The 15,492-nt window shown below is 42.7% G+C and overlaps 1 protein-coding gene across 2 annotated transcripts in view; it reads right to left on the bottom strand.

Moving 5' to 3' along the window:
- Nucleotides 1-1,458: 1,458 nt before the first annotated feature.
- The window catches only part of trak2 (trafficking protein, kinesin binding 2), a 29,135-nt gene continuing 15,101 nt past the window's right edge, over nt 1,459-15,492 (bottom strand). Inside the window, exons 5-18 of one of the 2 annotated variants that reach the window (XM_014010690.1) lie at nt 13,969-14,028; nt 11,019-11,095; nt 10,826-10,942; nt 10,319-10,540; nt 8,996-9,074; nt 8,774-8,904; nt 8,622-8,696; nt 7,947-8,084; nt 7,787-7,866; nt 7,549-7,689; nt 5,489-5,790; nt 4,734-5,219; nt 4,562-4,661; nt 1,459-3,666 (exon numbers count right to left, since the gene is read on the bottom strand). In XM_014010690.1, coding sequence (XP_013866144.1) covers nt 2,889-3,666; nt 4,562-4,661; nt 4,734-5,219; nt 5,489-5,790; nt 7,549-7,689; nt 7,787-7,866; nt 7,947-8,084; nt 8,622-8,696; nt 8,774-8,904; nt 8,996-9,074; nt 10,319-10,540; nt 10,826-10,942; nt 11,019-11,095; nt 13,969-14,028 — 2,786 coding nt within the window. In that variant the 3' untranslated portion in view covers nt 1,459-2,888. The remainder of the gene's footprint in view (nt 3,667-4,561; nt 4,662-4,733; nt 5,220-5,488; nt 5,791-7,548; nt 7,690-7,786; nt 7,867-7,946; nt 8,085-8,621; nt 8,697-8,773; nt 8,905-8,995; nt 9,075-10,318; nt 10,541-10,825; nt 10,943-11,018; nt 11,096-13,968; nt 14,029-15,492) is intronic. The other variant, XM_014010691.1, reaches the window with a different exon arrangement.

Consider the following 15,492-nt stretch of genomic DNA (forward strand, 5'->3'; position numbering starts at 1 on the left):
TTATTATTAATAATAAGTAATTTAAACTTTGTGAAGCAGCAGGGGGATCTGATTCTAGAGTTCCCAGTTTGAAACCCTTTTGGAGGTCTTCAGTGTGACCGGAGTGTGGATAGTTGTTTGTGTTTTTGTCTGTGTCCCTGTGATGGTCTGAGATCTGAGAAAGGCTCCAGCTCCCACCCTGACCCTGAACAAGGACAGAATGGATGGATATTTTTTATAGCAGAAAACACAAATTTAAACATAAAATTTCTTATTTAATCTCTATTAACATTAATAATTTTGTGTATTTTGTAAATGTAAAAAATAAAATGATAAAAATGCTAAACAGCTTGTAGGAATGAACACATTTGTAACATTTATTTAAACTACACCTGTTTAAAAAAAGTGTAGTCATTTCTTTAAGAAAATGGTAACTTATTTTCCATTTTTTAAAATAAACTTTTACCAGTAAAATATTTAACTCATGTCCTTTGTGCTCATCATTCCTAACTCTTGTAGATACATAAAAAACAAGTACCGAAATAATTTTCTCCCAATCATTGTGAACATTTTTTTCCCTATGTTTTAATGCTCTTTTCCCCTCTGCACAGAGGTAAACAAGCTCTGTGCTCTAAGGGTTAATTTTCCAAAGGGTGGGCGTTGGGTGTGGAGTTCAGTGTGTGCCTGTGACGAGCTGCAGTCTGCAGAGGACTCGGAGACAGACGCAGGAGAGAACTTGTTGAGAGCTTGTTGTGTTTAACGGGGGTTTAATGGGAGACGTGGCTTTAACAGCAGCTCTTGTTGACATTCTTTGGAAAGTGTTTTGTTAATAAAAGTTCCAAAGAGCACACAGGTGACTTTTAGTTCCATCGTTCAACATTTAGTGTGCTGCTTCTATGACGGTCAGTCGATCAGTGCTATTTTTAGAATGTGTCCTGCGGGCGACTCAGAAAGCCTCCGTGGGTACCGTACTGGTGACCTCTGAAACAGAGTTTTAAAATATCTTCTTATAAACACACTTTCCAACAGGGAGTTCCCACTGGAGGGGTTTTCCAGTTTAAATTTACAACTTGTAAGTGGGAATTTCCAACTTACAAAGTGTACTAGAACATTTTGTGGGTAAAATAAACAACAAGCATTATATGGAAAATGTAGTTTATGGTTAATGCTGCCCAGCAGGCCCATGTGCCTCGACTTTGATATGTGCAGTACAGTGTAGTTTGTTGTCAGTGGTACCCCATGAGGCAAGATCCTAGTCATCTTATATTTAGTTAATACTAACTACACAAATAGTTGACCTGACATACATCTTGCTGATGGCCTTGTAACTTTTCTGGACTTGTGTGGATCTATCTTGTCCCTGAAGACCTCGGACAGCTCTTGGATCGTGTCCCTGCGTCTTTATGACGAGTTCCTGACCCAGGTGCAACCTTCTCTTTGGGCACAACTTCCATCACATCTGAATCCTATAAAACCAGAGACATTTGTTTTATTTTTATTGTTTTATTTAAAAAGAAGAGAGGGAGGCATCTGACATTTGGCCACAAGAGGATCATGGCTGGGAGAGGTTTGGACATTTTCAGATTTAGGGCAGAAAAACACAAAACTAAATTTCTAAAAGTTACCTTTCTCCTCTCCGCATTTTTCTCTTTTTAAATCCTGAATGTTACCTCAATCTTCAAACGTGCTAGAATATTTGTCAAAAATAAAAACATTTTACTTCATTATGGATTTCCATTGTGTGAAAAACAAAAAAAAGTGTTACATACATCAAATGTTAGCTTATGTTTCTACAACAAACAAAAAAAGTCAAAAATGTTCTTAATAATGTTTTAAACAGTAGTAAGTAAAAATAAAGTTATTGTGCAGTTAATGAGGGTTTAGAAGTAGAAATGGTCACACATCAAGTAAAATATGCCTTTTTCCTGTTTCTATGTTAGAACACCTACACCTGGTGGCCGATGATTGAACTGTACACATCCCTGGTATTTATCAGATGAGTTTTACAACTTTGGAAACTTAAAATTTTGATTTTTCCCTTTTTAAACTGAACTTGAGCTCTCAGACATGCACCATGGCTGAAAAGCGAGACCATTATTAAAAAAATGATTCCATCGAGTGCAACAAATATATATATTTAAACAAAACAAAACAAAAAATAAATAAATAGCTTAGCAAAAACTCAAATGCAAACAGTACTTAAGGCCTCATACCCTCAAAAGTAGACAAAACAAGAACCTGAAGCTGAAACCATCCCTTTTCTTTAACGTTGGGGCGTTTGATTTGGTACTGACCTCAGCTTTGACCTGGCTCCCCACCTGTCGGCCAACAGATGCATGCTGGAACCTGTAGGCGAGGTTGCTCTTCATGCAGACATGTGGCCACGGCACAACCAGACACTGTGCAGCAATGGACCACTGTAAAGCCACTTATGTTGAAGAAAAAAACAGAAATACCAACACGTTCAAAGGCGCGGTCTAAATATGAGATTTGAGTGGCAGTATGCTGTTTAAGTTTGTTGAAGCAGATTTCTTTAAACTGTTGTTATTGGCTGGCATGATACCTGTACAATTACAGACTAAAGATTTTCCAGAACGTTACATAACAAGCCCTTGGAATGTCCAGACTCTGGATGCTCCTGTTTCACTCCGTCACAGTCTTCTTACAAGATCAAACATACTTTCCTTTCTGCTCCTCACTTCTTTCTCGTAGACATCCACAGACCTTCTGACACTTACACGTTACACTTTTTCCCCTTAAAGTTGGACCCGAACATCCAGAGTCTTACTAAGGCCGAGCGTCATGGCGAACACGTATTCTTCTAAACTGTTCCGTTGTGCTTTAAATTAAAAAAGGACGGCGCTGCGGTGGAGGAGGTTAGGGTTCTGGCCGATCCACTCCACATCTCCTCAGCGTTTCGATGAACTTCTTGGAGGGTTGGAGGCGGAAGCGAGACGCCGGCGTCGTTCTTTCAGGTTTCCCCACGGTGGCGGCGGTATGGCCAGGGAGGTGGGGTGAGGAGGGTGCCCCGCCGACTTGCTGCCTGCTCGGGCGCCGATCATAGCCGGGAGACTCTGGTTGCGTCTCAGACCGTCCATCAGGCTCCCGCCGCCTGCGGACACTAGAGTGGCAGAATCCTGACGTGGCGGTGCGGCAGCGGACTCCGAACTGTGAAGCACCTTAGCAAAGCCCAAGCGTCGCAGCCTCTCCACCAGACCCACGTTGGCCGTGTCTGGATTGGATGGACCGGGCTTAGGAGGCGGGGCAAAGGCTGCTGTTTCCTGGGAGGGGCTCGGCAGGTCGGGGTGCGGGGCCCGACCTAAGTTCAAGCCGTAAACGTCTTGGAGAAAAAGCTCCGCGGGCCTCGAGGCGAGGAAATTGTCAGCTGGTTGTTGGCGGGACTCCACCGGCACCGGGGAGGGAACGGGGGAGTGGGAGGGGGAGTTGGGAGGCGTGCCCGGCAGGAGGCGGAGCCGCGGGGCGGCTCTTGCCAAAGACGACTGGGCGTGGGCTGAGACTTGTGCAGAAATACCCCTCTCTAGAACCAGCTTGGCCAGACCGCTGGAAGGTGCGAGGGGTCGTCGAGGAGGGAAGGAGTCACCTAGACTCAGTCTGCAGGGGGTCACAGGAGTACTGGGACCAGTTCTCATGGAGCTGGGCGTGTTGGACAAACAGGATGACAGGAAACTGAAAAACAAGAAGACAAACAGCCTAAATCTTATCCTGAACAGTTCCAGCTCTAGTCCATTCAAAAAGATAAGACCTGGTTTGGTTTTTCACAGAAAGCTGCTCGGTCAGCTCCGGATTTAGTTTTTGCTCCGTTTGAGTAAACAAAACTCCTTCTTTGTGTTTCTTAGCGATCAGTTATTTACCTGTAAGGCCTGTGTCACACGGAAAGATAATCATGCCGATTTTTGCCCTTCTGACAAYCTTAAGGAAGTCCAGATTATCGTGATGGCTCTAAAGATAATCATAGCAGATATTCCTGCCGTGGGTGGTGAGTTAAGAGTGATCTAGTCAGCTTGGAAGGACGTCGGGATCGCTCCGACCTCAAATCGGATATATTCAACATGTTTAATTTTTTGGCCTATCAGTGTGTGTGACATTCACCCGAGCTCGCAGCCTGTTGAATGAGACGTGTAGCCAATCAGACAGCAAGGTGACRTAAACAATAACTGTCATGACTCACCAGAAAGTCTGCCGGATGTTAAAAGTCCTATGGAATTGTTTTTCCTCTGGTAAAAATAGTCCACAAACGATCCACATTGTTTCTTCCTCGTCACAAATGTTTATTTTCTCTGAACTCACGTGTCTCTGGAGATTTTTCCTCTGACATCTGAATTCTCGCGTGATTTCAGGAAGTCTCGCGTGATTTAATATCTGACATCTGAATTATGAATGAAATATCTTTACGTGTGTGGTGTGTTGTCTCTTGCCGTGTGACTATACACCGCACACTGTAGGACCAAACCTGGTATATCCATGATTTTTTATCCTCATGTGTGGACTCTCTCAGTCTTTGAAAATTGGCCGACTGTTTTAAAATCTTGCAGTGTGACGCAGCCTTAAGTAGATGATTTACCTGGGGGTGACCTGTGTGACGTCAGTGGGGTGCAGAATGCGACAGGTTGTGAAGGTGTAGGTGGAGAAGGTGGAGCTCTGAGACTTCCCCGGGTTCTGGACTGAACACACAACATCTATGAGAAACTCACCACGGCAGCAACATAAAACAATAAATTAAAGGGATACAGTACCACAGGAAGATGCTGCAGATGTTGGAATTAGACTTTGTGTTTGAGCAGATTCTCCTGAAATGATGTGAGGAGACGGACCGGACTTCTCTGCGACAAGTCCAGGTGTCAAACACAGATCCGATCGGTTGGAAGAGGAGGAGGCAGGTGTACCCGATGAAGTAGGAAGAGTTGGGGAGARAGGTGCCGCAGAGCGACGTCCCTCCCACCTGTCCTCCGGCGTAGACGAGCAGCACACGTTGAAGGTGATCCCGCCCTCCTCCTCTTCATCGTCGCACTCTTCCTTACACCGCTCAGCCGCTCCTTTCTCCAGGACGGCGACCTCGTTACGCTCCTCGCCTTCCTCGTCCTCCTCCATGTCRGACAGGTGGTAGACGGCGTCCTGAGCAAGAGGGCGGAAACCCTTGGTCACGACCCCAGGGTGCGGGTCCAGGATGGTGGCTAGGTGGGGTTTGGCGAGCTGCTGCCAGTGGTGGAGCGTCAGTGACCCTAAAAAACAGGATATAATTTAAAAACAAGCTTTACAACTGAAAGTTTTTTAGCAACAAACTAAATGTCAGGGCTGGAGCAGAAATTAAAAGTCCTAATCTTCAGTCAAGTTCAAACCAATTAGTTGTTTTAGATTCTAAATGGAACCTTTGCCTTTCCATGTTTACAGTTTGTCTCTTTCTAATCAAGATTTTACGTCTTAATCTTGGTAAATTTTGTTGCATGGATCAGCTGCTGAGTTTAACAGAACCACCAGAGCAGAACCGTACCTTCCATGGGTTTGACGATTTGAAGCTTCTCAGGCAAGAAAGTCTTGAAAACAGTGGAGCCAAGCGACAGATCTGACAGGTTAGAGAAAGAAGAGAGCGTGCTGCCCATYGGCGAACTACAGCCGCTGCCTCCACCTCCGCCCGCCTCTGCACTCTCCAGGGCCTGCAGCTTCTTCTCGTGCTCGGCCAGGAAGAACTGGCGCTCCGACAGGACGTTCTGGCGCCGCAGCGACAGGCGATGAAGCGCCTTGGTGAGGTCATTGCCTCCTGGTGATCCGGGCTGGCCAATCCGTGCCTCCTCCCTGTGAGAACAGACGGTGGTCAATAACATCTTCGCTCGGTACGCAGGTGAGCAGAAAGCAAGGGGCCACTAAAGAAAAGAATCGACTGTTATCAGACGATTTATTTTTCAGATTATGATACAAGTCTTAACATCAAGGTAAAGGAGAGGAGGCAGGTGTACCACAGACCTCTGTATCTGGTGAAGCTACTTTAAAATTTCAGCCAAGACGTCCTACTTGAACCATCTGAGAAGTGGATGAAGGATGACATCTTTAGAGCTAAACTGAGCCATAAAGTTTATTWAAAAAATTATTTGATCAGGCGGGGCATTACTTTGGATGTCAAGTTTATGTATTTTGGCATAATTCCTCAAGCAGCTTCAAAAATAAACAAATATCTGATGACTATTTTATTAACAGCAAGTAAGAAAAACATTACAAATGGTTATTACAAGACAAACCAACTTTAGATGACTGGATCGACACAACATTTAACATATATAAGATGGAAAAAATAACAGCCTCTCTCAATCACAGGACTGAACAACTCTGTYAATGGTGGCAGATCTGGGTAGACTATGTAAAACCTAAAAGATCTGATCTCATTTTTAGAGACTAAGCTTGATGAAATCTCCTCGACAATCCACTCTCCCTAAGATAGCCATACATGATAATTATTTTATATTATGTTTTCTGTTGATGCACTTTATTTTATTTTTTCTCTTATAACCTGTGTTTTTATACTTTTAATTTAATCTTTTCCTTTGTTTACTCTATCACACTTCCTTTTACTTCCTACTTTAAAATCTCTCTTAGAAAAAGGAAGTGACTGTTACAATGCAAAGATCAACCTGTCCACTTTGTATAAATGTTAAAAGTCAATTGTGGAATGTAGAGATCTAAGATGATGTAAATGATACTTCCTTGAAAATCAACAAAGAGAAAATAAATAAAAAAATATTTGAAACCGAAAAACAATTTTTTAAAGTGAACAAAAAAGATTTGAAACTGATGAAAAGGTTCAAAACTACTTGTGTTGTATAATTATATATAGCATGACGTGTCGTAAAATAAATGAATGGCTGGCTGTTGCATCATATAATTCTAATGTATGGCAGACCGTTGTGTCATATAATTTAAAAATTATGACAAGTTGTTTTATCACACAATTAACCTTGTATGACATGCCATTGTGTCATATAATTTAAAAATATGGCAGGTCGTTGTATAATATGAACAACAACATATGGCATTCTGTTGTGTCATAATTTTAAAATATGGCGGGTTGGTGTATCATATAAATAACTATGTATGGCAGTCAGCTGTGTCATAATTAACATAATATGGCAGGTCATTTTATCATATAATTAATAATGTATGACAGACAGTCGTATAAAATAATTGATAAAATATGGCAGGCTATTGTATCGTATAATAAACATGGCTGGCAGTTCTGTCATATAATTTAAAAATATGTCATGATTGTATCATACAATCAAAAAATATACCAGTATCAGTTTCAAATTTGTTTTTCGGTTTCAAAAACATTTTTTGAACAAACTTTAAAACTTTAAAGGCCCAATTTAGCTCCATCGACCAAATTCTGCTCCCTTTTTCCCGCCTATTTGGGCATCCATCCACAACGCAGAACTGGACCTTTGTCAAATAAACTCAGGATGATGTAGCCTAATGCAGAACACACATTGTCTTTCTGCACACCAGAGAGGTTTAGAATCGGATTTAAACCTAACCTAACAAGATAAATTCTACAGGTGTTACCCCTGAGAGGACGAGAAGGGCTGCGCCGTCATCACCAGAGAGCTCTGTCCAGAGCCGGGGATGGGAGGCGTGGCCGAAGAAGCTCGCAAAGCTGAGGCGTTGACTGAGCGAACTGTTTGGAAGATCCGTTTCTGGACTGTTCTGTCAAAAGAAAAAAAAACATCACGACAAGGATCTGAAATAAAAACTAACTGTAATGGCTCCCTCTAGTTTGTGTTGGGACATTTAGGTCTCCAACCTTTGGTCCTGGATGGCAGTCTCCTCCTCAACACTCAGCTCTCTCCTCATGGTGCCCTCGATCTCAGCCGCCAATGACTCCTGTATGTTCACAGGTAAGGCAGTAATGTTATTTTCTCACACAAGCTGGATAATAAGAAGATATTAATTAGTTCTCTAACCATGGGGTAAAGGCCGTAGGGGAAGTGTCGTCGCATCCCAGCAGAGGAAGTGCTTTTACTGCGAAGGTCTCTGATCTCTTCGTGGGACTCGTGGAGCATTTCAACACACTCGGCGTTCCTCTCTGCCAGCTCGTTCAGCTGCATGAAAAACACACAGATTTATTTAAAACATCAATCAATCAACTTTGATTGTTATAGATTTTAAACATAATCCTCACAAACCCTGATGAAAATAGAGAATAAAAAATGCATAGGAACCAAACAATCAACCATCTAAAACTTGGGTTATATTGGATGAAATTTGCCAAAATTATATCTCACTGATAAAGTTACTGAAATTTTAGTTGTTTTGATCTTGCCTTAGCCCCAGGACCACATTGGTCAGAACTTTGTGGGCCTTTATATAGACACAGACTGTATGATTTAAATGTGAAAAGGATGGATCTAAAAGCAGGATATGTCTCCTTTAAGTTCTCACTTCTGTTTCATGTCAAATAAAAATAACACACTTATAGGCTGGTGAAGATAATTTGGCAGGTTGGTGTCCAGATCACACTTATAGTGTTGAGAAGTGACAAACCTTCACAAAAGTGTAAAAACGTATCTGTGCCACTGCGAACATCACAAAGTCATTGTTGATAAAAACTAGCCCTGCACTAAGTATAAATCCTGTACCTCTGCTGTGAGCTGCCTCTGAGCATCTTTGGAGGCCTGAAGGTGGATCCTCAGCTCTTCTTTCTCCAGAGCCAGCTGCAGACACACAAACAGGATGAGTTTTCTTTTTAATAGTAGAAGATGTAAAGAAACAACGGTTCAGGTCTTCTCACCTCCTTCACTCTGTGTTGCAGTTCTACTATCTGGGAGAGCAGCTGAGCGATTTCCTCCTGGTGCCTGTGCAGCTCCTCGTTCTTCTGGGACAGCTGATCTGTCAGAGACACCATCTGGCTGTTGGACTCACCTGCGGCAAGGTGCGACACCGACAGACACACTGCGTTAAAACTAACTTCCTGTAAAATGGTTAGTTTTGTGTTTGAGTGTGTCTGACTCACGTAGCTCTCTGACACAGTCGCTCACAAGCTGCTGCTCCTTCTCCTCGTACGTCATCGTGTCCCTCTTCAGCTGACATGCCTGGAGGGTGGAGAGACGGGGTGGAGGTGGAGAGGAGCAATGAAAGTTTGTCAAAGTCAGATGTACGAAGAAGAAACATCTGGAGGAGCATTTTAAACTAATGAGGTTAATTATCAACAACTCAGTCTGAGGACTGAGTATAAAAAAAGCATCTTAGAACTAAAGATGTGCAGGCTGAGAAAAACGGTCTGAATAAATAGTGGAACATCCATCATCTATACCAGGGTCTTCCTTTCAGGGCCATGGGGGTCACTGGCGCCCTTATCCAGCAGTCACTGCAGGGGGCGGGATACACCCTGGACAAGTCCATCTCAAGTGGACAATTCACAATCACAATAGTGGAACAATTTCAGAATAATAATCATCTACAGTTCATGATCTGATCAACAGATTATTATAATCTGTAAAAATCAGTAATTTCATCATGAAAACATTTAATGTTTTATGATAACAAAAAAATCCTTCAAAGTCCTCAAGTCCTCCAAAACCTCCATAACTGGTGTCCTCAGGTCCTCTAAAACCCAGACCTCCCTCTCCCCAGTAACACTTTCCAGCTCGTTCTGAGGGACTCTGATGTGTTCCCAGACCAGTTGGATACATAATCGCTCCAGTGACTCCTGAGTTTTCCCTGGGGCCTCCTACCAGAGGGATGTGCTCATTTCACCTGCTTGTATCCAGGATCTCGTTCTTCCTCCAGTCATGAACCATGCCTCATGACCATAGATGAGGGTTGGAACATAGACAGGTCAGTAAATCTAGAGCTTTGTACCCCAATCCTTCTCCCGCTCCATCCTACTACTCATGAACAAGACACCCAGGTACTTAAACTCTTCCATTTGAGGCAGAGGCATTCCACCCCTTCACAGTTGAAAACCATGGCTTCAGACTTAGAAGAACCGACTGTCATCCTAGTCGCTTCACACTCTGAGTTGCATGCACTGGGAACCACCCCAATGCACGCTGAAGATCTTGGCCCAAAGACGCCAACAGAACTACATCATCTGCATAAAGCAGAAACCAGATCCTGTAGTTCCYAAACCAGACACCCTACTCTCCATGACTGCACCTTGAGAACCTGTCTACAAACAGAATCAGAGACACTGAAAACAAGCTCTACGTTGTGCCAAGAATGACGTTTACAGACTTTTGTTAAAAGAAGAGGTTTCATTGTAAACACAGCAGTGGAAACCCAGATTCTTACAGACCCCAGCAGGAAGATCAGTCTGAATTTCCACAGAACCTACCTCAGTCCTCAGCGACTGGTTCTCCTCCTCCAGCTCCTGCAGCTTGTTCTGCAGAGACTCCAGCTGGCTGAGGGCAGCTGCTGTGGCGGCGGCGGTCGCCCCCAGCTGGGGGTGCAGCACGGGGGTGGATGTACTGGAGTCCATTTCACTCTCCTCCGAGGCGCTGGCCACCATCCGCAGCAGCTCGTCCTTCTTACTGAGCTCATGTTGTAGCTGGTTGACCTGCAAAATTCAAGAAGATTTTAGTCCTTACAACTATTTAACTTTTGGAGTAAAGCTGATTGAATTTGGCCACCACAGCTCCTGCATGTTCCTGTTATTTCTCTGCTCCAGCACACCTGACTCAATGTTTAGCTTACACCCGGCAGCAGGTCTTCAGGTTCTGCAAAAGCTCCTTAATCACCCATTCATTCAGATCAGGGTGCTGAAGCAGAGAAGCATCTAAAACATGGAGGGCAGTTGTGTTCAGGGACCTGGTTTAACTGTGAATGTTTGGAAATGACCCACCTGGTCCACGGTCTGGGTCAGCTGCTCCTCCAGGGCCTCGTTACGTTCCTGCAGCAGGTGGTTTCTTTGTAGAAGCGACTGGCCGATCCGAGCCGCCAGCTCCAAGTCTCTGTCTCGCTGTTCAGTAAAGAGCCACAGAGTCAAGTAAACAAAAACAAAACAAATTAGTTTCCACTAACAGAAGGACACCTACCTCAGCCAGAAGGTGTGTGACCACGTCGATGTCATTGTAGGTCCTGGTCATCTGCTCCACTCGATCAGAACTGAGGACTGAACGGAGGGAACATTAAACATTAGAACTCGCAAATACAAATACACAACACCACACAAAAATAGCCCAGCATGCTAGATTTACTCACTACAACTGAAAGCTCTCAACAGACAACAATATTTAGAGTCACATGACCCTGTTGTAGCAACAATTAACTCAAATCTTAAAACCCTGCAGCCAATCATTGACTTCAAAGACTTTTAGCTGTATTTTCCTAACCAGCTTCAGTTTGGAGAAACTGTCTTTAGCAGCTAAAGGCTAGTCTGCACGTAAAAGCTTTTCATCGTGAACAGGCTCACTTTCAAAAATGTCATAAAATTACATCTAACRCTATTTAAAAAAACTTTACACAATTTCTTTATTTCACTTTGTACTTATTCTGACAGAAATATTAGGAGATTCTTGCAGGAAGTGGCTCAGGCTGCACAGGAAGCGCTACAACAAAACCTTGTGACTCCAACAACACTGCAATTTAAAGCAGGAGCAAAACTAGCTTTAAATAGAAACACAAACTAAAGGCAGTATCTCAACAGGCTGCGACCATTAGCTGACGAATGGCACTCATCTCCGAAACGTCTCAAAATATTCACGGAGTACTCCATATCCGTGCATGAGTCGCAGAAGCTAAGTTTTGTCGCTTGGATTTTACGTGTTCAGCATATTCATACTCATACTGACCTATTTGCAATTTAGTTAGGGCTGATGTTAACATTAATCTGCACTGTCATTTTAAGAACTGGATGAGCAGTTGCTGCCCTGCATCGTTTCTCTTCGTAGAGTCACCTGTCTTCATAGCTTCCTGTAGTAGCAACACGTTGCAGAAAAGTTTGCTGACCCCAAATAATACACGTCTTTAAAGGGATCCACGATTAGTTGTTCCATTAGACTTTATTTGATAAACATTTATTTTAACTGTAAAATAAAGACTGTAAAAATACAGTAGGACGTTTAGTTTTTATATATTTTTTAAAATATATTTTAACACGGACAGAGCCATTTTATTTACACACAAAGCATTCTGGGTAAATGATGATGTGGATAGGTCATCAGTGCGAGGCTGCTAGTGAGCTATATCCACCCTGAAGGTTAATCTTGGACAATATCTGACGATTGAGTCTTTTAAATGAAACCAGAGAGCGTTGACAGAGAGGAGAAGGTAGAAATGACTCAGTCTGTAACTGAAAATATAGATGGAGGACAACAGAGCTGCTTCATGGAAGAAGAACCTCAGCTTAGCCTGTTAGCCTTCGCGCTAGCGCCGACTCTATATTGCCTTATATGTATTAGCTCAGCGCTAGCGCGACAAACAAACAAGCTAAACTGAGGTCCTCCATCCATATTTTCAGTTGCAGGCTGAGTCATTTTTGTGTTCCCCTCTCTGTATTGTGGATGGAGGACCTCAGTGACGAGAGGAGAATCTGTAGTACTGAGCTAATACATATATATGGTGATAGCATCGGGGCTAATGTCAAAGCTAACAGGCTAAGTTGAGGTTCTTCTTCCATGAAGCAGCTCTGTTGTCCTCCATCCACATTTTCAGTTCCAGGCTGAGTCATTTCTACCTTCTCCTCTCTGTCAACGCTCTCTGGTTTCATTTAAAAGAGTCAATCATCAGATATTGTCCAAGATTAACCTTTAGGGTGGATATAGCTCGCTAGCAGCCTCGCACAGAGGACCTATCCACGTCATCATTTACCCAGAATGCTTTGTGTGTAAACAAAATAGCTCCATCCGTGTTAAAATATATTTTACAAAAATTATAAAAACTAAACGTCCTACTGTATTTTTATAATCTTTATTTTACAGTTAAAATATATGTTTATCAAATAAAGTCTAATGTTACAACTAATCATGGATCCCTTTAAGTAGCAGTTTAAGTCATTGTAACRTTAAATGTAACTTTAAATTGTTTGTTTTGCCAGTAATAAACAAAGTGTTAAATGTTTTAGCTTTTCTATGGCATTTTCAATACTACGTTAGCATCTATGCTAAACATTGGCCTACGGGCTTTTTAGACAGATGTTCTGTTAATCACAAAAATGTATAAATCAGTGTTTGTTTACATAAAGTATGTAATTTAGGCTTTAACATATTCCAATTATAATCTAATAATTGAAAAACGGAATATGTGATATGTCAATGATTCCCACCCCTAGAAAGTAGGTCGAGATTTTTAAAAAATGGCTKCGTAAAATGTGGCCGCGCTGTTTGCTGGTCACTCAGAATTCATTAGGCTCAAAAAATGTTTTGCCAATTTTTTAAAACATTGTTTGTTTTCTCTGACACCAAAACTTTATGAATCTAGGTCTCAGAGTGGAGGTTTTTAGAAATACCCGGCATCAATATGAAATTGCACTATGTTTTTTGATGCAACAAGATGAACAACAATTCTGATAGATAGCAGAGTTCCGTTTGTGCTGCTCACCCAACCTCATCCTCGGTTCAAATGRATGTTCACGACATGATGGAGACTGAAATGTTTTTGCGTCTTGTTGAAAGCCAAAACTCACAGTGCCCAGCTATTAACCCGGCATGTAAGCTACACCAGATTCAACGAGCGCCACAATCAACACTGGACAAACTCTAATGGTGTCCAGATGTTGTTTACCTGTATAAAGCCTGAGTCATCAACTCAAACACAGCCCAAAGAGATACCATCTACAACAGTTCAACTGTAATAACAGCTTTTACAGTTGATCTTTATAATGAAAATCTTTTCTTTGCAGCTACATGCAAAACGAAACAAAGAGGGGCTCAGATTTTAAGCTCAGTTGTCCAATGCATAAAAAAAAAAAAACAAGGCACCACTTTCACTCTTTTGCTTAAGCAGAAAGTCAGAGAATCGATCAAGCAGGCAAGGAAAGAAAGATACCTTTGGAGAGGCTCTGAGAGCCAGGGTGGGAATAAGAGGAAGGCTCCAAAGCAAGATATGCTAGTGAGAGAGGGGAGAAGAAGAGACAGTTTAAAGAAGTAAAGAAAAGCCTGGCCAGATGCATCAGGAGGGATTGATTTATTGAAGAATAGCTTCAATAAACAAAAACATTAGTTTGTTGACAATCTGAGCATCTACTCATTAGTTCGATTCGCCTTTTTTGGACCTGAGTGGGCGTCACCAGCGCTGCTCGGCTTCCCCTTCCACCTGTTTAAAGAGAAGTGGTGCCTGAACTGAGATGTCCTTTTGTTTTAAACCAGGCAACGCCAGATACTCATACTGCCTTTATTGTTAAAATCATGCATTCAGCTTTCATTGAAGGACAAAAACAACATTTTATCTAACAGTCTCCATGTAAGAAAAAGGATTAAATGCAGAGTACAGCAGCTGCTGCAAACARATGAGCACACATCCGGTAATCCGAGGCTTGTGGTGACCTCTGCGATCTCCCCGGATAAAAATAACTTTGATTCAGTAGAAGACAGTTACAGTACTGATGCACAAATATACAAGTACCTCCTGTCTGAAGCGTGACCTCATGGTAAAGGTAATGTATATCCATGGTATTGATAATTTTACTCCACTTGCAGCCCCACAGTCCACTCACAGTGTTGGTTGTACTTCATTAGAAAGCCACAGAGAAGAGAGCTGAACTCCATGATTACAGAAGAGTCTTGAGACACGAGCTACACACAGTACAGTGATCAAAGAGGGACTATGAACTTCCTGTGTTATGAGTATTTGGACCTTTGGTACCAATAAATTACAGCAGCAGCACCTCCACACTACAATATATATATATATATATATATATCTGGATTCCAATCACTGGATTCTACAGATGGGCTTGGTGGTCTCCTGGTGTTCTATAAAACATTGTCGGTGGCTTTTCATTTCCTGGCTGACTGACCAATTTGATGGGTGGCCGTACTATCAGCACTCGGACATTTGCCTTGAGCGAGCTGGACTCAGTCTGCAAGCAGTTCTGCTGAGGGTTGCGGGCCGGGTGTGGTCCCTGGAATTTGCTGGCCATATGGAATTGATCTTGGAGATAGCTGATAGCACGGCTCGACAGAATTGTCCACAGTATTTATCCGATTGGATTCGCCACCTTGAGTTGTACCAGCAGACATTGAAGCAGATGGAAAATTGTTATCGTCTGCCTGACTCTTCTGTTCCCAAAACAACCGATTACAGATTTGGCTCTCCCCTACAATGGCCTTGAGCTGTTGGACTAAATTCTTCCTGATTGGATTACTTCGACAAGGCTCTGCCCGCACCTCCCCCGCTCCCCTCACACCCGTTTGTGATCTGGTTCCTGGAGCAAGCTGAGGGCCGTACAGAATGAACAGTTACCATCAATATTCTGAACAATGGCTGCGCGGGTTTTGGGGACTCGATTCTTCGGGCTCATTTTTCAGATATTCACATAAGCATATAACACTCAAGGCTTCAGATACACCC

This window comes from Austrofundulus limnaeus, unplaced genomic scaffold (genome assembly GCF_001266775.1).
Source record: "Austrofundulus limnaeus strain Quisiro unplaced genomic scaffold, Austrofundulus_limnaeus-1.0 Scaffold72, whole genome shotgun sequence".
NCBI classification, from domain to species: Eukaryota; Metazoa; Chordata; class Actinopteri; order Cyprinodontiformes; family Rivulidae; genus Austrofundulus; species Austrofundulus limnaeus.